Source organism: Ranitomeya variabilis, chromosome 5 (assembly GCF_051348905.1).
Source record: "Ranitomeya variabilis isolate aRanVar5 chromosome 5, aRanVar5.hap1, whole genome shotgun sequence".
Lineage (NCBI taxonomy): Eukaryota > Metazoa > Chordata > Amphibia > Anura > Dendrobatidae > Ranitomeya > Ranitomeya variabilis.
Window position 1 is genome coordinate 590,305,438 of NC_135236.1, and position 25,330 is coordinate 590,330,767.

At 41.9% G+C, this 25,330-nt stretch overlaps 1 protein-coding gene across 1 annotated transcript in view; it reads right to left on the bottom strand.

Moving 5' to 3' along the window:
- DOCK2 (dedicator of cytokinesis 2) overlaps positions 1-25,330 on the bottom strand; it is a 1,347,187-nt gene that overhangs the window by 324,198 nt on the left and 997,659 nt on the right. The window contains exon 43 of the mRNA XM_077266018.1: positions 17,853-17,937. Within this exon, the coding sequence (XP_077122133.1) occupies positions 17,853-17,937 (85 nt within the window). The remainder of the gene's footprint in view (positions 1-17,852; positions 17,938-25,330) is intronic.

The window sequence follows — 25,330 nt, forward strand, 5'->3', positions numbered from 1 at the left end:
TCTGACACCTATGTCCACTCCTGAGGTCTTATGTGTGGAATCTGAGCTGAATATCGACGTTGATGATGGTAGTTGGTTGGTAGTCAACAACTGCCCTCTTCTGCTCACAAATCCTTTCCAACATATGCAGTGTAGAGTTCCAATGCATGGGGACATCATACACCAAAAAAAACACCAGTATACAGGCAGAGATGCTTACCTGTTCAAGGCCTCCAAAAATTGCATTAACCAAGGTACAGCGGACCCAAGTTAAGAGGGCAAATACACAGGTGCAATAATACCGATAATGCAGCCACCCTACAATCAGGAATTGGCCGCTTGGTGCACCTGTGCAAACAAATAGTCTGTATGTGGCGTGTTCACACAGGAATGCAAAGTATATGGCTCTAAGCCTATTAATGACACCATGTAGCGGGCTCACCATTATGCATCCTGTGTGAACAGAGGCCACAGTGTACAGAGCTATCTAGGGCCCAGCCGCACCCTGGAAAAATATAAAGTTTGTGGGTCTTTGTTGTGGTACACTTTCAGCGTGGCCATGGCCTTATCCTCTGCTTGCACTATCACTGAAGCACGGCAAGGGCAGCTGAAGCTGTAGCTGACTTTCTAAAATGGGCAGACAGACGGCGTACTTTCACTAGCAGATCCGGCAGCTCCTGGAAGCTTTTCAGAAAACGTTGAACCACGAGGTTAAGCACATGGGCCAGGCAAGGTACGTGTGTGAGCTCACCTTGCCTCAGAGCCGCCACCAGCTTATGGCCATTGTCATCCATGACCATGCTTGGCTGTAGGTTCAGCGGTGTCATCCAAATATCTGACTGCTCTTTCAGAGCTGTCCACAACTCTTCTGCATTGTGTGGTTTGTCACCTATGCAGATTAGCTTCAGCACAGCCTGTTGCCACTTGGTTGAGGCAGTACTGCAGTGCTTCCAGCTTCTGACTGAGGTGTTGATTTCACATATGAAGGCTGAAGAGGAGGACGAGGTGGTGCAGGAGCTGTAGACTGTGGGGCAACCCTGATTGATGTAAGGCCCGCAGTCCTCGGCGGGGGGTGGATGTGTTCTATCCCAAGGTCCAACTGGGTCCCAGCTTCCACTATATTAACCCAGTGTGCCATCAGTGAGATGTATCGTCCCTGTCCACAAGCACTTGTCAACGTGTCTTTGGTTAGGTGGACTTGTTGAGGGCACAGGTATTGTTGTGGGACACATGCTGGTGTAATGCCGGTATGGCACACTGGGAAAAATAGTGGCAACTGGGGACCTAGTACCTTAAGATGGCCGCCGCCATCAGGTTCCGGAAAGCTTCCATCTCAACTAGCCTAAAAGTCAACATTTCAAGTACAAGCAGAAGAGAAATGCTAGAATTTAGTACTGTCGTCTGTGGGGAGTATGCTGGGTATTTCTGCTTGCGTTCCAATGACTGGAGTATAGACAACTGAAGTATGTGCTAGGACAAGGATGTGGATGGGCTTGATGATGGTGCTGCTTGACTGTGGGCAACAACAGGTGCAGGGCTAGAGGCATCTTGACATGCACGGTGGACTGGGGATTGGCTTCTACGCAAAACAGTGTTCCTGGAGCCTGGGGTTCGGCCCTCAGTCTGCAGGTGACACCATTGCTTCTTCCACTAAGTCAGGTGCTTTGTTGCCATGTGCCTGATCTTGCTGGTGGTGGTCATGCTGATAGTTTTGCTACCCCTGCTGATGCGGGCATGGCAGGTGCTGCAAATGGCCTGTTTGGGGTTATCGGCAGAGTCTTTAAAAAATAACCAGACTCGGGAAGATCTAACAGTTGGAATGGCAACTTCTCCCATGTTGGTGTTATGGGGAATGGATGCACACCTTCTGTCTGTGGCCACCACACTGCTTGTTCCTGCCGGTGGGGAGATATGCCTCCTTCCCCATGTGTGCTGCTGTCCTCGCTCTGCATGTCCTCCTGCCAGGTTGGGTCAGTCACTATGTCATCCACCCTCTCGTCTTCCACATCTGCACCCTGCTCCTCCTCCTGACTTTCTGGCAATTGTGTATCATCATCATCCACCTCTTGTGACACATTCCCACCATTGCCTTCATGTGACCGTGGCTGGTCAAAGCTTTTGGCATTGCTACATGTGATCTCATCTGGCCCCACTTCAAGTTAACGGGCCGAGAGTCCTGAATCCTGAAAGGGAAAACGTTACAGCTCTTCGGAGTTAACTCAGAGCACTCGGCATGGTTGGAGGAAGGAGGATCAGGGTGAAGAATATCCGGTCCACACTCACAGCTACTCAGACTTGACCGTGTGGACGACATGGTGGTGGTGGTGGCTAAGTGACTGGAAGCATTATTCGGTCTAAAACCAACAACTGTTTCACACTGCTCTGCCTTCAATAGTGATGTGCTGCGATCCCCTACAAACTGGGACAGGAAGGTCGAGCGAGAAGATGTGGGTCTTTGTTGTGGTACACTTTCAGCGTGGCCATGGCCTTATCCTCTGCTTGCACTATCATGCCTACTTCCCCGTACCTTACCTTGCCCATTTTAAATGGACTACTGCACTATTTCAAAAGCTCAATGCAAATGTATTTATTTGGAGCAAAATTATATCTGATCAGTAGGCCTTCAAAGCTTTGATTTTTCTACCACTGATATACAGTCTGTTATCTGTGGCTGCGGCCTGTTGTAATTATTTTTTCTGTTGTATGTGAAATTTTGAAAAAAAAAAGAGTAGAACAAGGCTAGCACACAGAACTATGCTACGTATGCCTGCGAGACTACAATTTTTCCACCACAGATACACCAGGCTGCAGCCACAGATAACAGACTGCAAAATTTCACATACAAGAGACAAAAATTATACAAAAAATTAAAAAGGAGTACAACAAGGCTAGCAGACTGTACTATGAAACTTATGCCTATGAAGCTACAATTTTTCCACCACAGATACACCAGCCGTCAGCCTCAGATAACAGACTGATCTAAATGTGGCCTTGATTTTTTGGGCAAAACTGGCTATGACACACAAAAAATTTTTTGGGGCGCACTCACATCTGCTGCCTGGGACAAAAAAAATGGTAGATTTGCACGTTCCTCGATTACAATAACCTGGCTGTAGTAGGCAGCATGACCCAGCAAATAAATGTTGAAATAAGGGAGCTACGGATTGCTTTAGAATAAAAGGAGCAGGTGTAAGATGAAGAAAAAAAGCCACAGAAAACTGCAGCTAGGTAGATATTACATAAGCAGCAGTACACAGTAATAGCTCTCACTGCATACATATAAAGGCTCTATGTACTCACATACAGATCCACATCAGTGCAAGGCCTGCAAGCAATGTGCACATAGACTCCCCTGCCTACCAAGCGCTGCAATATCTGGACCCCCGGATTAGCCCTAAAAAGGAATGTTGGTTTCTCAGGAGTTGTGAACTGAACAGTTGCAGACCTACACTAACTATTTAAAGCACAATTCTGACCCTATCTCAGCAGCAGCTCTCCCTACATTCGCTAAGTCCGGAGCAGAATGTGGCGAGCAGGGAGGTGCCAGGTCTCTTATAGACCTGACGACGCTGTGCGGCCAGCCAATCACTGTAATACCACAACAAAGATGGCTGCGGCATTACAGTGCATGGCAGACAATCCCTGCATTGTCTTTGGCGCTCTAAAGTGCACCAGAAATGCAGGGCAGAGACCCGAGCTCCTGACAAATAATCTCGGAAATACTCGGTGCTCGCCGAGTACACCGAGCATAGTGATACTCGGACGAGCACGTTCGCTCATCACTACTGGTTACACAACTGATCAATTCTACACTGGAAGTAAAATTGGACATCATCAAGCCAAAGGCATCAAATTGTGTCTACACAATCCACCAGAAGACGTTTGTAAGATATTGGGCTTATTAACCAGATATTCTGCACTAGTATAGCCTTTGAGAGCTGGTTAAGACATCAATATAGGCTGGAAAAGAGGTCTATTTCTTTCAATGATGATTCCAGCTATTGTTTTGAATGCAATGAAAGCCATGAAGAAGTCTTCATGAGGGAACATCACACCTACTTCAAGGAACATGGTGGAGGTTGCATAATGCATGAAATGAGGTTATATTATGTGTAATATACTCTATGTGTTATATATTGCAGTGTATATTAACATAAGTAGACTATGTATACATTCACACACATTCATTATTTCAAATTTCTACATTTTTAAATCTGTTACTGAATATTAAATATTAAAATATTATAACTTAGCATGGTTTACACATCTCATGTATAATCTTTTCCTCCTTACCTGTATATTTGGCAGACTTTGGCCCTTGAACTCATGTGTAAGTAAACATTCAGTACACAAAGAAAATGAACAGACTGTCCATATTTGGACCATTTTGCATCTCATCTTTGTAATAATTTTACTGACAAGAGTGCATGCACAGTTATAACATTGGCACCAAACCTGAAGTTGTCAGACACAAATTGGATGTGGCCTCAGTTGCATCTCATCCTCCAGACACGTGCTTCTCAACTCCAGTCCTCAAGACCCCACAACAGGTCATGTTTTCAGGATTTCCTTAGTATTGCATAGGCGATGGAATTAATGCTTGAGCAGGTGATGAAATTATCACCTGTGCAATACTAAGGAAATCCTGAAAACATGACCTGTTGTGGGGTCTTGAGGACAGGAGTTCAGAAACACTGCTCCAGACCCATAGACCAAAGCCTCCTAATGAGGAAGATCAACACAAGTCAAGGTGCTTGTGCGGCAAGCCCGGACCTTGCCCTACCATGTCCACAGGTAATCGGATATTTGTCTGCATTGGATCCATTGTTTACTTTTAGATGTTCCACAGATTTTTTTTATAGTTTCCCATCACACATTATTTTCTTTGGTTATTTGTTTAAATTTAACATTAATTTGAGTCCAGTCATCTATTTTTGTGAAAACTGAACTCCCACTTGTCAAGTTCACAAACGTTTGCCACAATCAATACTGAGCCATCTGAACTGTACTGCCTTCTGCGAAAAAATCATATGCTCTGTTCCTCAATTGAAGATATCTAGCTTTCAACAATACTTTATGAAAAATGATGTCCTTCCAGATTTTGGCACAAAATGCTACATTTTTCCCAATATAAAATGTATGGTGCACTGGGCATCACATTTCCAATACAGCTTGTGACTGATTCTTTTTTACTTCTGGAGAAATTAAATGTTATTGTGCCAGCATCTGGCATGACTTTACCCAATTGCCCCACCCAACCCATGGAGAGCATGGCACAAAGTGCAAAGTTTGTTGTTGTAGCTTATTAAAGAACAATTCTTGGAAATACGCAAAATTAATTTTCTTTTAAAATTTTACATTTTTTGCCAAATGTTTTTGGGGCAGATGATTTAGCATGTTAACTGCATACTGCACACTGAAGCTTGATGCCAGCCACATGTCTGACCCAGAAAATACTCTCTGCTTCCTGCAGAATCAAGACTGCCCTTATAGGCAGCCTCTGTGCAGGGTAACGACACAAGAGGCAAAATTGTCAAATTATCAAACGAAAAATATAAGGAATTCTGTAATACAGTTTTCTTTAACAAAAGTTTCATTTATTGAGGAAATTGTGAATGATTTTTTTTTGTGTGGCACTCACCAGCGTAACAACAAATAGTTAAGACAGCAGTATATATGGCAAGATGAACCAAATGTTCTTTAGTCTACTGCACCAAGCTGAAGCATATTATCAAACAGAGCCGCATCATCTGAATTGTCAGGTTCTAACTGCTCTGTGTGGTTTCTCTGGGTGATATAATGAGCCCAATTCCATAGACATTTGGCTCAGTTGCAAGAACTGGGTGTGCTGTTATGTCTAGCCTCCAGTGGACTGACTAACAGAGATGGGATTCAGTGCCTTCTGTGGCTTTGTCACAACCAAGTGGACCATGCTATTTCTGACAAGTGAGGAAAACTTTGCATTTGTCAAGATGAAATGAATCAGTACCAACTTTCATTCACCTATGACTGATGCCAGTTATCAAATCGGCTATATCATTTGCCTTCCTGATATCTGTCTTTTACACATTTCTGCTGCTGCCAGTGCGGATGACCAATGCTCAGCTGGGCATCTACGATCGATACAGTATGTAATCTATACTGCAGTACTGATGCTTGGGGTGCTGTTATTGGCTTCATACAGTGGCATGTAAAAGATTGGGCAAAATTACTGTTATTGTAACCAGTTAAGCAAGCTGAAGATAAAATGATCTCTAAAAGGGCTAAAGTTAAAGATGAAATGTCCTTTTTATTTTAGGCAAAAAATGTATTTATAGTCATTTTTTACATTTTAAAAATTACAAACAGGAAAATGGGTTGATGTAAAAGTTTGGACACTGCACGGTTAATGCCTAGTAGCACCCCCTTTTGAAAGTATCACAACTTGGATCGCTTAAAAAAAAGAAAAAATTGTTCCAAGGGCAAAATATGTAACATCAATTACAGAGTAACATTTTTATTGTATGAATTCATTAAGAACATGTATGTAAAAATAATTAGGCAAACACTGAAAGATAAACAGAGACACTATATATATATATATATATATATATATATATATATACTAGCTGTACTACCCGGCTTCGCCCGGGTTAATGACTGCTGTTAGCAAAATAGAATGTGTTAACAAAAATTTATTCTGCACACAAAAACCACAAAACAAATAGATAGAAATGTAATTATTAAAAGGCAAAAACTAAGCAAATAGAAGCATTTCACAACATATATTAGCTTTGTTATACTGAGAATGTCTTTGTTGCCTATATTAACCAATCAGAGCTCAGGTTAATTAACTGTAGCAAAATAGAAGCTGAGCTGTGATTGGTTGCTATTGGCAGCCTGATAAATCCCCAGCCAACAGGAAGCCCTCCCCCCTGGCAGTATATATTAGCTCACACATACACATAATAGACAGGTCATGTGACTGACAGCTGCCGTATTTCCTATATGGTACATTTGTTGCTCTTGTAGTTTGCTTATTAATCAGATTTTTATTTTTGAAGGACAATACCAGACTTGTGTGTGTTTTAGGGCGAGTTTTATGTGTCAAGTTGTGTGTGTTGAGTTGCGTGTGGCGACATGCATGTAGCGACTTTTGTGAGATGAGTTTTGTGTGGCGACATGCGTGTAGCAACATTTTGTGTGTTGAGTTGCATGTGACAGGTTAGTGTAGCAAGTTGTGTGCAGCAAGATTTGTGCATGGCGAGTTTTGCGCGTGGCGAGTTTTATGTGTGGTGCATTTTGAGTATGTGCAAGTTTTGTGTGAGGCAACTTTTGCATGTGGTGCAACTTTTGTACATGTGGCAATTTTTCTGTGTGTGCAAGTTTTGCATGAGGTGAGTTTTCCATGAGGTGAGTTTTGCACGTGTGGCGAGTTTTGCGTGAGCCTAGTTTTGCATATGGCGAGTTTTGAATGTAGCGAGTTTTGAGTGGTGACTTTTGTGTTTCGACTTTTATGTGGCGAGGTTGGTGTGTGTGTGTGGTGAAATGTGTGCTGAGGGTGGTATATGTGTTCAAGCACGTGGTAGTGTGTGGCGCATTTTGTGTTTGTGTTCATATCCCCGTGTGTGGTGAGTATCCCATGTCGGGGCCCAACCTTAGCAACTGTACGGTATATACTCTTTGTCGCCATCGCTCTCATTCTTTAAGTCCTCATTGTTCACATCTGGCAGCTGTCAATTTTCCTCCAACACTTTTCCCTTCACTTTTTCCCCATTATGTAGATAGGAGCAAAATTGTTTGGTGAATTGGAACGCGCGGGGTTAAAATTTCACCTCACAACATAGCCTATGACGCTCTCGGGGTCCAGACGTGTGACTGTGCAAAATTTTGTGGCTGTAGCTGCGACGGTACAGATGCCAATCCCGGACATACACACATACATACATACACACATTCAGCTTTATATATTAGATATACCTGTATGTAATCTCCTGTATATAGTATATACCTGTGTGTCATCTCACCTATATATAGTATATATCTGTGTGTCATCTCCTGTATATAGTATATACCTGTATGTCATCTCCTCCTATACATAGCATATACCTGTGTCATCTCCTCCTGTATATACTATATACCTGTAGGTAATCTGCTCCTGTATATAGTATATACCTGTGTGTCATCTCCTCCTGTATATAGTATATACCTGTATGTCATCTCCTCCTGTATGTAGTATGTACCTGTATGTCATCTCCTCCTCTATATAGTATATACCTGTGTGTCATCTCTCCTGTATATAGTATATATCTGTGTGTCATCTCCTCCTGTATATAGTATATACCTGTGTGTCATCTCCCCTGTAAATAGTATATACCTGTGTGTCATCTCCTGTATATAGTATATAGCTGTATGTCATCTCCTCCTGTATTAGCCCTCGTTCACACGTTATTTGGTCAGTATTTTTACCTCAGTATTTGTAAGCTAAAATGGCAGCCTGATAAATCCCCAGCCAACAGTAAGCCCACCCCCTGGCAGTATATATTAGCTCACACATACACATAATAGACTGGTCATGTGACTGACAGCTGCCGGATTCCTATATGGTACATTTGTTGCTCTTGTAGTTTGTCTGCTTATTAATCAGATTTTTATTTTTGAAGGATACCAGACTTGTGTGTGTTTTAGGGCGAGTTTCGTGTGTCAAGTTGTGTGTGTTGAGTTGCGTGTGGCGACATGCATGTAGGGACTTTTGTGAGATGAGTTTTGTGTGGCGACATGCGTGTAGCAACTTTTTGTGTGTCGAGTTGCATGTGACAGGTTAGTGTAGCAAGTTGTGTGCAGCAAGTTTTGCGCATGGCGAGTTTTGCGCGTGGCGAGTTTTATGTGTGGTGCCTTTTGAGTATGTGCAAGTTTTGTGTGAGGCAACTTTTGCATGTGTTGCAACTTTTGTGCATGTGGCAATTTTTCTGCGTGTGGCAATTTTTCTGCGTGTGCAAGTTTTGCGTGTGGCGAGTTTTGCACGTGTGGCGAGTTTTGCATGTGGAGAGTTTTGCGCGTGGCGAGTTTTGAGCGGCGACTTTTGTGTTTCTACTTTTATGTGGCGAGGTTGGTGTATGTGTGGTGAAATGTGCACTGAGGGTGGTATATGTGTTCGAGCACGTGGTAGTGTGTGGCGCATTTTGTGTGTGTGTTCATATCCCCGTGGTGGTGTGATTATCCCATGTTGGGGCCCCACCTTAGCAACTGTACAGTATATACTCTTTGGTGCCATCGCTGTCATTCTTTAAGTCCCCCTTGTTCACATCTGGCAGCTGTTAATTTGCCTCCAACACTTTTCCTTTCATTTTTTCCCCATTATGTAGATAGGGGCAAAATTGTTTGGTGACTTGGAAAGCGCGGGGTTAAAATTTCACCTCACAATATAGCTTTGACGCTCTCAGGGTCCAGACGTGTGACTGTGCAAAATTTTGTGCCTGTAGCTGCGACGCCTCCAACACTTTTCCTTTCACTTTTTCCCCATTATGTAGATAGGGGCAAAATTGTTTGGTGAATTGGAAAGCGCGGGGTTAAAATTTCACCTCACAACATAGCCTATGACGCTCTCGGGGTCCAGACGTGTGACTGTGCAAAATTTTGTGGCTGTAGCTGCTACGGTTCAGATGCCAATCCCGGACATACATACATACATACATACATACACACACACACACATTCAGCTTTATATATTAGATATATATATATATATATATATATATATATATATATATATATATATATGTATGTATACATGTGTATGTGGTAGGTGAGCTAATCATGGGAGTATCACAGGTACAAGTGTACAAAGAAGCACTGCCACTAGAGATGGGCAGACACCTGGATGTTCGGGTCCGGCCAGTTCAGCCGAATATTTACCAAAAGTTCAGGTTTGGGTACCAGAACAGTACCCAGACCCCATTCATTTGAATGTGGGGCTCGAACATCCAGTGTTTGCTGCAATGTAATGTGCAAGACAGGGCGGCAATCACTACTTCTGGTCGGTGGCGTAATCATCCCTGCTGGTCAGAGAGCCGCGGTTCCTGTGCTGTCAAAAGACAGTGTGAGCGCTCAGCTGAGATCGGAGGTATTAAGTTTATGCCTGGTCACTAGTGTCAGCTGATGGGACAACTGCTCCCATCATCTGACACTTGCCAGGCTGAGAATACCAGCCCCCAGCTGTCTGCTTTAGCAAGGTTGGTTGTCAAAAATGGAGGGGGACCCCATGAAGTTCTTTTAAACAATTTATTTAAATAATTGAGAAATATGGTGTGGGGACCTCTCTATCTTTGACAACTAGCCTTGATGAAGCTCACAGTTAATGGTTGCAGCCCCTAATTGTGAGTTTTGCCTGGCTGGTTAACAAAAATACAGAGAAACCCATGACATTTTTTAAATTATTTATTCACAGAGCAAGTGCAGGCTGATGAATATTCCCATCCGGCTCTCCTGCTCTCACTGTTATTAGCGGCAGCAGGTATCGGATGATGGGAGCAGCTGTCCAATCAGCTGAGATCAGTGACAGGAGGGAAACGTTATACCTCCGATCACAGCTGAGCGCTCACACTATCTTTTGACAGAGTGGGAACCGTGGCTCTCTGAACGGCGGGGATGATTTCACCACTGATCAGAAGCGGAGTTTGCTGTGCTGTCATGACAGCACAACAAACACCCAGTGTTCGGGCAGCCAAACCCAAACAGTAACACGGTCTTATGGGTGAAGTCCATGTTCGGTGTCTGTACCAGAACAGTAGGTTCCTGTATGCATGTACATGAGATGCCTGATGAGATTATTTGATTGATAAAGTTAAGTGTACAAATATCCCAAAAGTATATAGTAATAATTATTATCAGTAGTAAAGGAATATTTGCATTTACCCAAAGGAAAAGAGTTAGTACTACATGTCAATGATCAGCTCACCTACCACAGGACCTAATAGCACCTCCTTTTGCAAGTATCACAACTTGTAAATGTTTTTTGTAGTCAGAAAGAAACTTTTAATTTTTGAGAGATTTTACAACCATTCTTCCTTGGAAAATGCTACCAGATCTGTGAGATTCCTGGGTCGTCTTGCATGCTCTTCTATGTTGAGATCTAGCCACAGATTTTCAATAATGTTCAAATCAGGGGACTGTGAGGGCCATTGTAAAACCTTCAGCTTGGGCCTTTTGAAGCAGTCTTTTGCAGATTTTGACATGTATTTAGGACCATAATCCTTTTGTAGAAGCCATCCTCTCTTCAATTTCAGCTTTTTTACAGATGGTATTATGTTTGCATCAAGAATTTGTTGAAATTTCTTTGAATCCATTCTTCCCTCTACCCATGAAATGTTGCAAAACAACCCAAAAGCATGATTGAGCCACCATAATGCGTAAAGATCTTCTTTTCCTGAAATGCTGTGCCTTTTTTTCTGCACATATACATTTGATATTTGTGGCCAAAGAGTTTTATTTTATCTTCATTGGTTCACAGGACTTGTTTCTAAAATGCATCAGGCTTGTTTAGATGTTCTATTACATATTTCTGATGCTGAATTTTATGGTGAGGAGGCAGCAGAGGTTTTCTTATGATGACTCTTCCACGAAGGCCAAATTTGTGCAGGTGCCTCAGAACTGTAGAACAATGTACCACAACTCCAGAGTCTGCTAAATCATTCTGCAAGTCTTTTGCAGTCAAGTGAGGGTTCTGATTTGCCTCTCCAGCAATCCTAAGAGCAGCTCTCACTGAAATTTTGCTTGGTCCTCCAGACCTTATTTTGACCTCCACTGTTCGTGTTAACTGCCATTTCTTAATTACATTTCAAACTGAGGAAAGGGCAACTTGAAAACTCTTTGCCATCTTATAGCCTTCTCCTGCTTTGTGGGCTGCAACCATTTTCAGAGTGCTAGAAAGCTGCTTGGAATAACCAATGGCTGCTGTATTTTGGCACAAGTTTAGAGGAGGCTGGGTTTTTATAAGGCTGGAAAATTTGTATCATCTGGCCTTTCCTAATGATGATAGTGAACAAGCTATAACCCTAGCATGCTTGTTAAAGTTTGAAACTTTAGTCAATGTTATCTGAGCACACAAATCTCCAAGAGTGCCCAAACTTTTGCATTGGCTCATTTTCCATTTTGTAATTTTTAAAATGTAAAAAAGGACAATATATACATGTTTCACCTAATATATAAAGGAAATGTGTAATCTTTGCCTTTAGCTCTTTTAGAGATAATTTTATCTTCCACTTGCTTAACTGTTCACAATAGCAGTAATTTTGACCATAGTGTCCAAACTATTACATGCTCCTGTGCTACTAGACATCCCCTTGCATGCCTTGTCCTATTTTGCTACCAAGCTGCTTCTGCCACTGCACAGCCAATCTAGCTACAAGTCTCCTGGCCCACTGTGTTTACTACATAAAATATACTGATGCTTTCTAACCCCTTCACCCCGAAACCTGTTTTCACCTAAGTGACAGGGCCAATTTTTACAATTCTGAGCACTGTCACTTTATGAGGTCATAACTCTGAAACGCTTCAACAGATCCTGGTGATTCTGACATTGTTTTCTCGTGACATATTGTACTTTATGATAGTGGTAAAACTTATTCGATATGACTTGCATTTATTTGTGAAAAAAACAGAAATTTGTCAAAAATTATGAAAATTTTGCAATTTTAAAATTTTTCATTTTTATGCCCTTAAATTAGAGAGTTATATCACATAATATAGTTAATAAACAACATTTCCCACATGTCTGCTTTACATCAGCACAATTTTGGAAACATAATTTTTTTGTTAGGGAGTTATAAGGGTTAAATGTTGACCAGCGATTTCTCATTTTTGCAACAAAATTTGCAAAAACATTTTTTTTACGGACCACCTCACACTTGAAGTGACTTTGAGGGGTCTATATGACAGAAAATTCCCCAAAGTGACACCATTCTGAAAACTGCACCCCTCAAGGTACTCAAAACCACATTCAAAAATTTTATTAACCCTTCAGGTGCTTCACAGGAATTTTTGGAATGTTTAAAAAAAACTTGAACATTTAACTTTTTTTTCACAAAATTTTTACTTCAGATCCAATTTGTTTTATCTTACCAAGGGTAACAGGAGAAATTGGACCACAAAAGTTGTTGTACAATTTGTCCTGAGTACGTAGGTACCCTACATGTTGGGGTAAACCAATGTTTGGGCGCATGGCAGAGCTCGGAAGGGAAGGAGCGCCATTTGACTTTTCAATGCAAGATTTGGTGGAATTGAGATCGGAACCCATGTCGCGATTGGAGAGCCCCTGACGTGCCTAAACAGTAGAAACCGCCACAAGTGACACCATTTTGGAAAGTAGACCCCCTAAGGAACTTACCTAGATGTGTGGTAAAGCACTTTGAACCTCCAAGTGCTTCACAGAAGTTTATAATGTAGAGCCGTAAAAAAAATGTCATATTAATATTCACAAAAAATGATCTTTTCGCCCCAAATTTTTTTTTTTCCCAAGGGTAACAGGATAAATTGGACCCAAAAGTTGTTGTGCAATTTGTCCTGAGTATGCTGATACTTCATATATGGGGATAAACCAGTGTTTGAGCGCATGGCAGAGCTCGGAAGGGAAGGAGCGCCGTTTGACTTTTCAATGCAAAATTGGCTGGAAGAGATCGGAACCCATGTCGCGTTTGGAGAGCCCCTGACATGCCTAAACAGTAGAAACCCCCCACAAGTGACCCTATTTTGGAAAGAAGACCCCCTAAGGAACTTATCTAGATGTGTGGTGAGCACTTTTAACCCCCAATTGTTTTACTAAAGTTTAGAATGTAGAGCTGTGAAAATTAAAAAATCATTTTTTCTTTCCACAAAATGATGTTTTAGCCCGCAATTTTTTTCCCCAAGGGTAACAGGAGAAATTGGACCACAAAAGTTATTGTCCAATTTATGCTGAGTACGCTGATATCCCATATATGGGGGGGAACCACTGTTTGGGCGCACGGCAGAGCTTGGAAGGGAAGGAGCGCCGTTTGAAATGCAGACTTAGATGGATTGGTCTGCAGGCGTCATGTTGCATTTGCAGAGTCCCTGATGTACCTAAACAGTAGAAATCCCCCACAAGTGACCACATATTGGAAACTAGACCCACCAAGGAACTTATCTAGATGTGTTGTGAGAACTTTGAACGAACAAGTGTTTCACTACAGTTTATAACGCAGAGCCGTGAAAATATTTACCACGAAAATGATATTTTAGCCCCTACATTTTTATTTTCCCCAGGGTAACAGGAGAAATTGGACCACAAAAGTTGTTGTCCAATTTGTGCTGAGTACGCTGATACCCCATATATGGGGGGGAACCACTGTTTGGGCGCATGGCAGAGCTCGGAAGGGAAGGAGCACTGTTTTACTTGTTCAAAGCAGAATTGGCTGGAATTGAGATCGGACGCCATGTCGCGTTTGGAGAGCCCCTGATGTGCCTAAACAGTGGAAACCCCCCAATTCTAACTGAAACCCTAACCCCAACCCTTACCCCAGCCCTAACCCTAGCCCTAACCCCAACCCTAACCCTAGCCCTAACCACAACCCTAACCCTAGCCCTAACCCTAACCCTAACCCTAATGGGAAAATGGAAATAAATACATATTTTTAAATGTTATTATTTTTCCCTAACTAAGGGGGGTTTGATTTACTTTTATAGCGTTTTTTTTGGCGGATTTTTATGATTGGCAGCCGTCACACACTAAAAGATGCTTTTTATTGGAAAAAATAGTTTTTGCATCACCACATTTTGAGAGCTATAATTTATCCATATTTTTGCCCACAGAGTCATGTGAGATCTTGTTTTTTGTGGGACAAGTTGACGTTTTTACTGGTACCATTTTCGGGCACATGACATTTTTTGATCGCTTTTTATTCCGATTTTTGGGAGGCGGAATGAACAAAAACCAGCAATTCCTGAAATTCTTTTAGGGGGGGCGTTTATAGCGTTCCACGTGTGGTAAAATTGATAAAGCAGCTTTATTCTTCAGTTCAGTACAATTACAGCGATACCTCATTTATATAATTTTTTTATGTTTTGGCGCTTTTACACAATAAAAACTATTTTATATAAAAAAATAATTGTTTTTGCATTGCTTTATTCTGAGAGCTATAACATTTTTATTTTTCTGCTGATGATGCTGTATGGCAGCTTTTTTTTGCGGGACAAGATGGCGTTTTCAGCGGTACCATGGGTATTTACATCCATCTTTTTGATCGCGTGTTATTCCACTTTTTGTTCGCCTGTATGATAAAAAAGCGTTGTTTTTTGCCTTTTTTTTTTTTTTTGCGGTGTTCACTGAAGGGGTTAACTAGTGGGATAGTTTTATAGAGCGGGTTTTTTCGGACGCGGCGATACCAAATATGTGTACTTTTATTGTTTTTTTTAATTTACATAAATAAATGGATTTACTGTGAAATGTTTTTTTTTCCTTTGGGGATTTTTTTTTTCTACTTTCTACTATTGTCCCAGGGTGGGACATCACTGTATTTGATCAGATCGTTGATCTGACAGTGTGCATAGCACTCTGTCAGATCAACTATCTGACAGGAAGGTTAGGAGGCTTTCCAGCGCCTGCTCTCAGCAGCTCTCAGCAGGCGCCGGCTTGCCAGGTCATTCCATGACCCGGAAGGAGTCCTGCGGCCATCTTGGATCCGGGGACTCCTTCCGGATCACCGGAGCAACGCGATCTCATCGCGTTGCTCCGGTGGGAGAGCGCAGGGAGCCCCAGTCCCTGCGCGATCCCCCTCTATGCCTCTGTCACTACTGAGAGCGGCATCAGAGGGGTTAAATGCCCGCGATCGGTGCTAGCGCCGATCGTGGGCATTGCTGCGGGGTGTCAGCTGTCATATACAGCTGACACCCGCACCCGATCACCGCGGCGCTCAGCGTGAGACCGCGGTGATCGGTGCGCCGTACTAGTACTGCTGCTGGCACAAATGCAGTGCCGGCAGCGCAGTACTAGTATGGCGCATGGTGCGAAGTGGTTAAGTTAAACAAGCATGAAACTGTTTAACTTCTTAATGACCCCAGCTTTTTTCGGTTTTGCATTTTTGTTTTTTGCTCCCCTTCTTTCCAGAGCCATAACTTTTTTATTTTTTCGTCAATATGGCCATGTGAGCTCTTATTTTTTGCGGGACAAGTTGTACTTTGGAACAAGATCATTGGTTTTATCATGTCGTGTACTAGAAAATGGGAAAAAAATTCCAAGTGCAGTGTAATTGCAAAAAAAGTGCAATCCCACACTTGTTTTCTGTTTGGCTTTTTGGCTAGGTTCACTAAATGCTAAAACTGACCTGCTGTTATAATTCTGCAAGCCATTATGAGTTCATAGATAAAAAGAACCTAGACATGTTTGGTGTCTAAGTGGTAAAAAAAAATTCCAAACTTTGAGAAATTTTTTTTTCTTTAACAATTTTCCGATACCCGTAGCGTCTCCATTTTTTGTGATCATGATATTTCTCATGTACCGAGTTGACATTTTTAATGATACAATTTTGGTGCAGGTGTGTTCTTTTGATCGCCCGTTATTGCATTTTAATGATCGGCTCTGCTACATAGGAGTGATGGTCAGATCGCTCCTATGTAGCAGAATTACTGTATTGCTATGAGCGCCGGCCACAGTGTGGCGCTTATAGCAATCTGGCATCAAGAACCATAGAGGTCTCAAGGAGACCTCTGGTTGTTATGCCGACACATCGCTGGCCCCGATCACATGATGGGGGTCATCGATGCGGGCATTTCCGACCCGATGGCCAGAAGCGCTTGTTAAATGCCGCTGTCAGAGTTTGACAGCGGCATTTAACTAGTAAATAACGACGAATGGATCGCGATTTCACCCACCGCTATTGCAAAGCTGACATGTCCCGGCTTTGATGCGGGCTCACTCATCAAAGCGGGGGATCTACCCTTGGATAGAAAGGGGTTAAACAATAGGGTTGTCTTTTGCAAGGATCAGTGACAAGCCATTGCTTTTACAGTTTGAAAACAGCTGGTCAGTTCATGTTCTCAAAAAAGGATAATTTTTGGTTGGCTTGATAAAAAGTCTTTGTAATTAAAAAATCATTTTAAGAATAGCAAACATGTTTCAAATCTCTAAGAAGGGATACATCTTTAGACAGCATTCACAATTTAAGTTATCAAAAAAGTCTTATACTGCAGCTGTTTGTTTTCCTCCAACTACCATCTAATTTCCCCCAGCCAGATATTTTGAAATCACTTAGACATTATAAAGGCTTTGTTTGCATTAAAGCGCTCAAAAGGCGTTCAGTATAATCCTACAATCTTTTGGGTATGTGCACACGCTGCGGAATGGTGTGCGGATTTTTCCGTACTGATTTTGGTAAATCTGCAGTTAAACCGCACTGCGGATTTACGGAGGAATTACCGCGGATGTACGGCGGGTTTTCCACGGTTTTTGTGTGGATTCCACCTGCGGTTTTACACCTGCTGATTCCTATTGAGGAGCAGGTGTAAACCGCTGCGGAATCCACACAAAGAATTCACAAACTGCGGAATATAAACCGCCACGCCTTCCGCGCATTTTTTTCCGCAGCATGTGCACTGTGGATTTTGTTTTCCATAGGATTACATGGTGCTGTAAACTCATGGAAAACTGCTGCACATCCGCAGCATCAAATCCGTCAGAGTGTTGAGACCTATAATGATAATCATGATTATTACAATCCATTAATATTATTTCCAATCTTGGTAAACAATGGGTTAAAGTGACCAATATATTCTATGATAAGGACTTTGATTTTTTTTTTTTTTTAGTTAAGATGGCCAATTTGAATTTTAAAGTAACTGCTTCAGTCTGTTTTTTTTTACTAAACATATCAAAGTATACTTACAGCAAACTCATTCTCAGGATCAACAGAGCCCTTCCTTACTGGTTTTGAATAGTGGAATCTCTGCACATAATTTGACTTGTAAAAGCTGAAAAATATCAAGCATACATTAAAATGAATAGAAGAGTTTTATATTCACATTTCCCAGGCAATACTACATTAGCTGTGAAAGTTTTAGTGAGTCGAGCCCATAAAACAGCAGTTATACATAATCTACTTATAATTTTACGGTAAAATGTATGCAAATTTATTGAAAGTGTCCATCTGGAAAACTTGTACAATAGGTTAGTAATAAGGGTAGTGCCTACACTTAAAGTGCATTTTTTATATTTTCTATATATTTTTTTCAGCTGGTTTTAAAATACAAAATAACAATTTTTTTTAATGTTATGTTAGACTTTTGTTCAAGCTAAGCTTGCAGCTATAAAAAATAATCATCACATTCTTCAAATTAGATCCAGCATTGTCTTATTTGATCAGCAACTAATGGACATGGCCACCCTGGTTTAGATCACTAATAACAAGCTATTATTGATGCTTTGGTGCATTTTTTATAATACTATATATTTAGCAAAAGTTGCATAAATTACAACAGAATGACTGGAGTACATGTCTTATGCTGGTACACAACTAAAAGATGCAACAAATTACTTTAGAGTTATACTCTTTTAATTAATTTGCTTCATCTTAACCCATTGGGCCTCATCAAGAGTGGCAAGCAAAATGCCTGTCTTAATTGGGGTTTATACGCATTTTACAAAAATGCAATTCTTCAAAACAAATATAAGCCCTTTGATAGCAATATACTTGTAAAATAGAAATAATTATTGCTCTGAGAGTGCTTGCATGCAAAAATGAAAAAAAAAAAGTTGGTGCATCTTTAGGACTTCAAATAGCTGCATCCTGAATCAGTTTAAAACATGTTGGTCAGTTCTACATTATTTAAGTGTGGACAATTTAGTCTGCGGAAACGTTGCCTGGTCCTGGGTGTGGAGTTTACCATCTGAAAAGACTGTTGGTCGCAGTTGGTTTTTGATATGTACGTGTGGTAAGGTACCCCTTGCAATCTCTCCCAATTGTAAGGTCAAGAAATGAAATTTCATTCCTTTGGTGCTGTGATGTGAATTTCGTACCAATCTGGTTATCATTAAGGCATTCCATGAAGAGATAGAAATCATCAGTAGATACAGATCACAGCAAGAAGACATTGTCTATGAACCTTGTCCAGAAGAGGATGTTGGGCTACCACCCACATCTTCTTGTGGATATAGGATGGTAAAGAGGTAACGAAAGGGCGGTTAATCTTGTCGACAAATACTCCTATGTTTTGACCCATATAGTCCACCCTCGAAACTCTTGCACAACCTTTTAGGGTGTTGAGCCCTTTATGTACCTTATCAGGGCATAAAATGTTGGGATCACGGAAATCAGAGGTATAAGAAACTCAAATTCATTTTTTATATCACTCTAAGGTCCAAATTATCTGTAAGGAAATAAGGAATAGTAGGCATTGAGGTATTGAATCACCATTCAGTACTTCAGTATCTTTCCATGTGCAATTCTAACCTGCAGGATGCAGAAACATATGAAGATGGTCTAGAATGACCAAACTGACCCCGTAGTTCGAGGGCTTCTCAATCAACTCTTGGTTCGTCTCCAGGGAGGCGAGAGCCGGACATTCATAAACAGTTGCGTTAGACCTATAGTCACTTTAGAGGTGTGTATTTTGGATAAATCATCCTCAACAACTCATAGAAAGATGTCTATACTGTCAAACTCCCCAACATTCTTCTTCTTAAGTTCTCTTTCATGTTCATTTCCTTCCAGTAAATCTGCAAGTGCCTCAACAACCCCCAATTCATACTCCGCTATCCTCAATTTGAAACAACAGGACCAAGAGCAATGTTTATAAAATTTGTGACATTTTAATTTATGTCCAAATAACTTGATATATTTAAACAAGGTAAAGGAATTAAAAGGGTAGTGGAAACAAAAGATAATACCTTTTGTAAAACATTGATTTCATTGCTCGATAGAGTATAGTCAAATTTATAATCTGACTGGATACAGGACCCTTTACTGCTTTCTGCTTCTCATATGGTAGCTGAAAGAGGTAATTTGCTACAAAAAATAGGTCAAGGGTGGTGGCAATGAAGAGGTCCCAGAAGTCACCACTGCATTTGGTCCTGGGTGTGGGGTCTTGTATTAGTTGTCCCATACACCCCTCAAACATTTTCCATCTGTTCCTCTCGGTCCTGCCTCTTTGTCTGTCTCCATTGGCCCGTTGAGTCTGACTTCTCTCTGTCTGCAGAGTATAAGCCCATTTTTTGACCCTGTGTCACACTACAGCTCTACTGACGAACTGATATCCGGTAGGGAAATGTCTTGAGATGCCAGGGGGCACACATGCATCCAAGGATGAATGACATGGCTGATTTATTTTTTTTCCATCTTTTACTGTGTATACAATTGAAAACTACATGGGGCATTGATGCTTAGACTGCTGCCTATCACAGCATATGCATCATACATTATTAGGTACTATAGCCTTACTCTTATGTGTACCCCCCTCCGGGTGTAACATTAATTATTGTTTAGTGCTCTTGATGGCACAATATTGTACCATATTTAATTGTGTTGTTTGGAGTGAAGAAAATCATGTGATGGTAAATGGGCAGAGTGTAAGGATCACTAATAGCATCTATTGATTTGAACATCTATATATATATATATATATATATATATATATATATATACATATAGGAGATATTGTGATAAAATACTGTTTTATTGTCTTTGAACATCTGTTTTTGTAAATGTATGACATAACATTGTGTTGTCTTGGCACCAATCACAAAAAAAATCTGGAGTACCTATATTTGTTTCACTGACAAAATGTATATATCCTGCAGTATTAATTATTGTATAGTGAACTAGGGAACGTTAATCTCTGTACATCTTTGTCCTGGGTATTACAGGGTAGCCAAGGAACAGTCAATGTACAATCTTGGGTGCCATTATTGCATATGTCTAAAGAGTGCCAACCTCTGCATATAGAAAGGGGTGCAATAGGTTATAGTAGGGAAAGAGCACCCTTCTATCACTTTATGTATATAGCTCCGGTCTGTCTGGACCGTGGTCTGTCTCTAGAAGGATGTCTCTAAAACGATAACAGCAAATATGACAGCAGAAATAAGCCAGAAAAATAACCCCCCGTTGCTTTATTATTATTATTACTATGCTTCGTTATTGCTATCAATCTGACATTCGATCTGTTTCATCCTCAGGTATCTCCGCTGGCTGCACCCCGAATCCCATCACCATCACCCAACTTTCCTGATCTTCCTCACCCTGCTATTCCTGGTATGTCCGCTGGCTGCACCCCCAATTTCATCACCCAACTTTCCTGATCTTCCTCACCCTGCTATTCCTGGTATGTCCACTGGCTGTACCTCCAATCCCATCACTCAACTTTCTTGATCATCCTCACCCTGCTATTCCTGGTAGGACTGCTGGCTGCTACCAATTTTTATTTCCCTTCCCCTGCATGTTTTCTCATTTTAAAGCCAACTGTGTATTGGCATCAAGGAATTATCTTTCCATTTGTCTCAATTTCCCCTTGCATTTTCCCTTCTGACTTCTAATTAATGCCCTCCTGTGTCTGTGATCAGTCTCCCCTGCTGCTCCTCCCTCCTGATCACACCTGGCCTATTTCATGTGCACTACTTAGCTTGTTATAAATTCAGACACAGGTCTGTCTGGACCGTGGTCTGTTTCTAGAAGGATGGCTCTAAAAGGATAACAGCAAATGTGACAGCACAAATATGCCAGAAATGATCCAGAAGTGACAGAAGGTAAGACTAACCACTGTTAAATAAATATACTAAATTTCTTTCCCTTTCCACCACACTTACTCTCATCATGCGGACATACACTCTAACAGTTTTTTTCTCCATTACTCCTCAGTCTCCTTCACTATTCCCAAACCCAAGCACCCTCTAACCAAGTAATCTCTCCTTCCCTCGTGCCTCCCCTCCTGACCTCCTCTGCTGACCTGCTCCTCAACCTCAGATCTCTCCTAATAAAAAACTAAACAAGCCACCCACTCTCCTTCTCCCACCTGCTCTATCTCTCTCTGCTTCTCCTCACTGCTGGAGACATATTTCCCAATCCTGGACCCCCACAGCTCATACCTCCCATTACTACCCCTTCCTACCTCTCCCAACCCAATATAAACATCCAAAATCTTGTCCACTTCAAATCCGTGCCCATGACGCCCCCCCCTGCACCATCTCTCTGGATCACTATGGAATGCCCGCTCCATCTGCAATAAGCTCCATGTGATTCACAACCTATTTACCTCTCGTTAACTTTTCTTTCTGGGCATCACTGAAACATGGCTGACATCCTCTGACACAGCCTCCCCCACTGCACAATGTTACGGTAGCCTCCACTTCACCCACACTCCTTGCCCTGGCAATAAACATGGTGGAGGAGTGGGCCTTCTCTGTTGTGAAATTGGATTCTGGGCTCCCCCGGTGGCCACTTGTGGAATTTAACTTGTGTGCATCATCCCCTCTGTTCACCTGCTCCTATCAGGATGTGGGAGTCGCTATATAACCTTGCTCCTCTGTCAGTTTCATGCCGGTCAACAATGTAATCAGTAGCCTTTCTGTGCATGTTCCTGCTACTAGACAACTCCCAGCTAAGTTGGACTTTTGTCCTTGTGTGTTTTTGCATTTTGTTCCTGTTCACAGCTGCTGTTTCGTTACTGTGTCTGGAAAACTCTTGTGAGCGGAAATTGCCACTCTGGTGTTATGAGTTAATGCTAGAGTCTTAAAGTAATTTCTGGATGGTGTTTTGATAGGGTTTTCTGCTGACCATGAAAGTGCCCTTTCTGTCTTCATGCTATCTAGTAAGCGGACCTCGATTTTGCTAAACCTATTTTCATACTACGTTTGTCATTTCATCTTAAATCACCGCCAATATATGTGGGGGCCTCTGTCTGCCTTTTGGGAAAATTTCTCTAGAGGTGAGCCAGGACTGTCTTTTCCTCTGCTAGGATTAGGTAGTTCTCCGGCTGGCGCTGGGCATCTAGGGATAAAAAAACATAGGCATGCTACCCGGCCACTTCTAGTTGTGCGGCAGGTTTAGTTCATGGTCAGTATAGTTTCCATCTTCCAAGAGCTAGTTCTCATATATGCTGGGCTATGTTCTCTCGCCATTGAGAATCATGACAGTTTGACCGGCCCAAAAAAAAGGGTTAAATTACTGGCTGAGAAAGGAGAGAAAAAAGAAGTCTGCTACAATTTTTTTTTTTTTTTTTTTTTCCCTCTAGTTCTGAGTGTGCTCTTAATTGAATCACTTGCTAGTCTGCCTATACTGCAGCCTTCCTCTCTTCCTCTCCTTCTAATCCTTGAATGGCTTTGTGTTCACCTGTTTCAAATGGATCTTCAGAGTGTAGCTACAGGTTTGAATAATCTCGCCACAAAGGTACAAAATTTGCAAGATTTTGTTGTTCATGCACCTGTGTCTGAGCCTAGAATTCCTTTGCCTGAATTCTTCTCGGGGAATAGATCTCACTTTCAAAATTTTAAAAATAATTGCAAATTGTTTTTGTCCCTGAAGTCTCGCTCTGCCGGAGATCCTGCTCAGCAGGTCAGGATTGTAATTTCCTTGCTCCGGGGCGACCCTCAAGACTGGGCTTTTGCATTGGCACCAGGGGATCCTGCGTTGCTCAATGTGGATGCGTTTTTTCTGGCCTTGGGGTTGCTTTATGAGGAACCTCATTTAGAGCTTCAGGCGGAAAAGGCCTTGATGTCCTTGTCTCAGGGGCAAGATGAAGCTGAAATATACTGCCAAAAATTCCGCAAATGGTCTGTGCTTACTCAGTGGAATGAGTGCGCCCTGGCGGCGATTTTCAGAGAAGGTCTCTCTGATGCCATTAAGGATGTTATGGTGGGGTTCCCTGTGCCTGCGAGTCTGAATGAGTCCATGACGATGGCTATTCAGATCGATAGGCGTCTGCGGGAGCGCAAACCTGTGCACCATTTGGCGGTGTCTACTGAGAAAACGCCAGAAAATATGCAATGTGATAGAATTCTGTCCAGAAGCGAGCGGCAGAATTTTAGACGAAAAAATGGGTTGTGCTTCTATTGTGGTGATTCAACTCATGTTATATCAGCATGCTTTAAGCGTACTAAGAAGCCTGACAAGTCTGTTTCAATTAGCACTTTACAGTCTAAGTTTATTCTATCTGTGACCCTGATTTGTTCTTTGTCATCTATTACCGCGGACGCCTATGTCGACTCTGGCGCTGCTTTGAGTCTTATGGATTGGTCCTTTGCCAAACGCTGTGGGTATGATTTGGAGCCATTGGAGGCTCCGATACCTCTGAAAGGGATTGACTCCACCCCATTGGCTAGTAATAAACCACAATACTGGACACAAGTGACTATGCGTGTTAATCCGGATCACCAGGAGGTTATTCGCTTTCTGGTGCTGTATAATCTACATGATGTTTTGGTGCTGGGATTGCCATGGCTGCAATCTCATAACCCAGTCCTCGACTGGAGAGCTATGTCTGTGTTAAGCTGGGGATGTAAAGGAACTCATGGGGACGTACCTTTGGTTTCCATTTCATCATCTATTCCCTCTGAGATTCCTGAATTCTTGTCTGACTTTCGTGACGTTTTTGAAGAACCCAAGGTTGGTTCACTACCTCCGCACCGGGAGTGCGATTGTGCCATAGACTTGATCCCGGGTAGTAAATACCCTAAGGGTCGTTTATTTAATCTGTCTGTGCCTGAACACGCTGCTATGCGAGAATATATAAAGGAGTCCTTGGAAAAGGGACATATTCGTCCTTCGTCATCTCCCTTAGGAGCCGGTTTTTTCTTTGTGTCTAAGAAAGACGGCTCTTTGAGGCCGTGTATTGATTATCGACTTTTGAATAAAATCACGGTTAAATATCAATATCCGTTACCACTGCTAACTGATTTGTTTGCTCGTATAAAGGGGGCCAAGTGGTTCTCTAAGATTGATCTCCGTGGGGCGTATAATTTGGTGCGAATCAAGCAGGGGGATGAGTGGAAAACCGCATTTAATACGCCCGAGGGCCATTTTGAGTATTTGGTGATGCCTTTTGGTCTTTCAAATGCCCCTTCAGTCTTCCAGTCCTTTATGCATGACATTTTCCGCGATTATTTGGATAAATTTATGATTGTGTATCTGGATGATATTCTGATTTTTTCGGATGACTGGGACTCTCATGTCCAGCAGGTCAGGAGGGTTTTTCAGGTTTTGCGGTCTAATTCCTTGTGTGTGAAGGGTTCTAAGTGTGTTTTTGGGGTTCAGAAGATTTCCTTCTTGGGATACATTTTTTCCCCCTCTTCCATCGAGATGGATCCTGTCAAGGTTCAGGCTATTGGTGATTGGACGCAACCCTCTTCTCTTAAGAGTCTTCAGAAATTTTTGGGCTT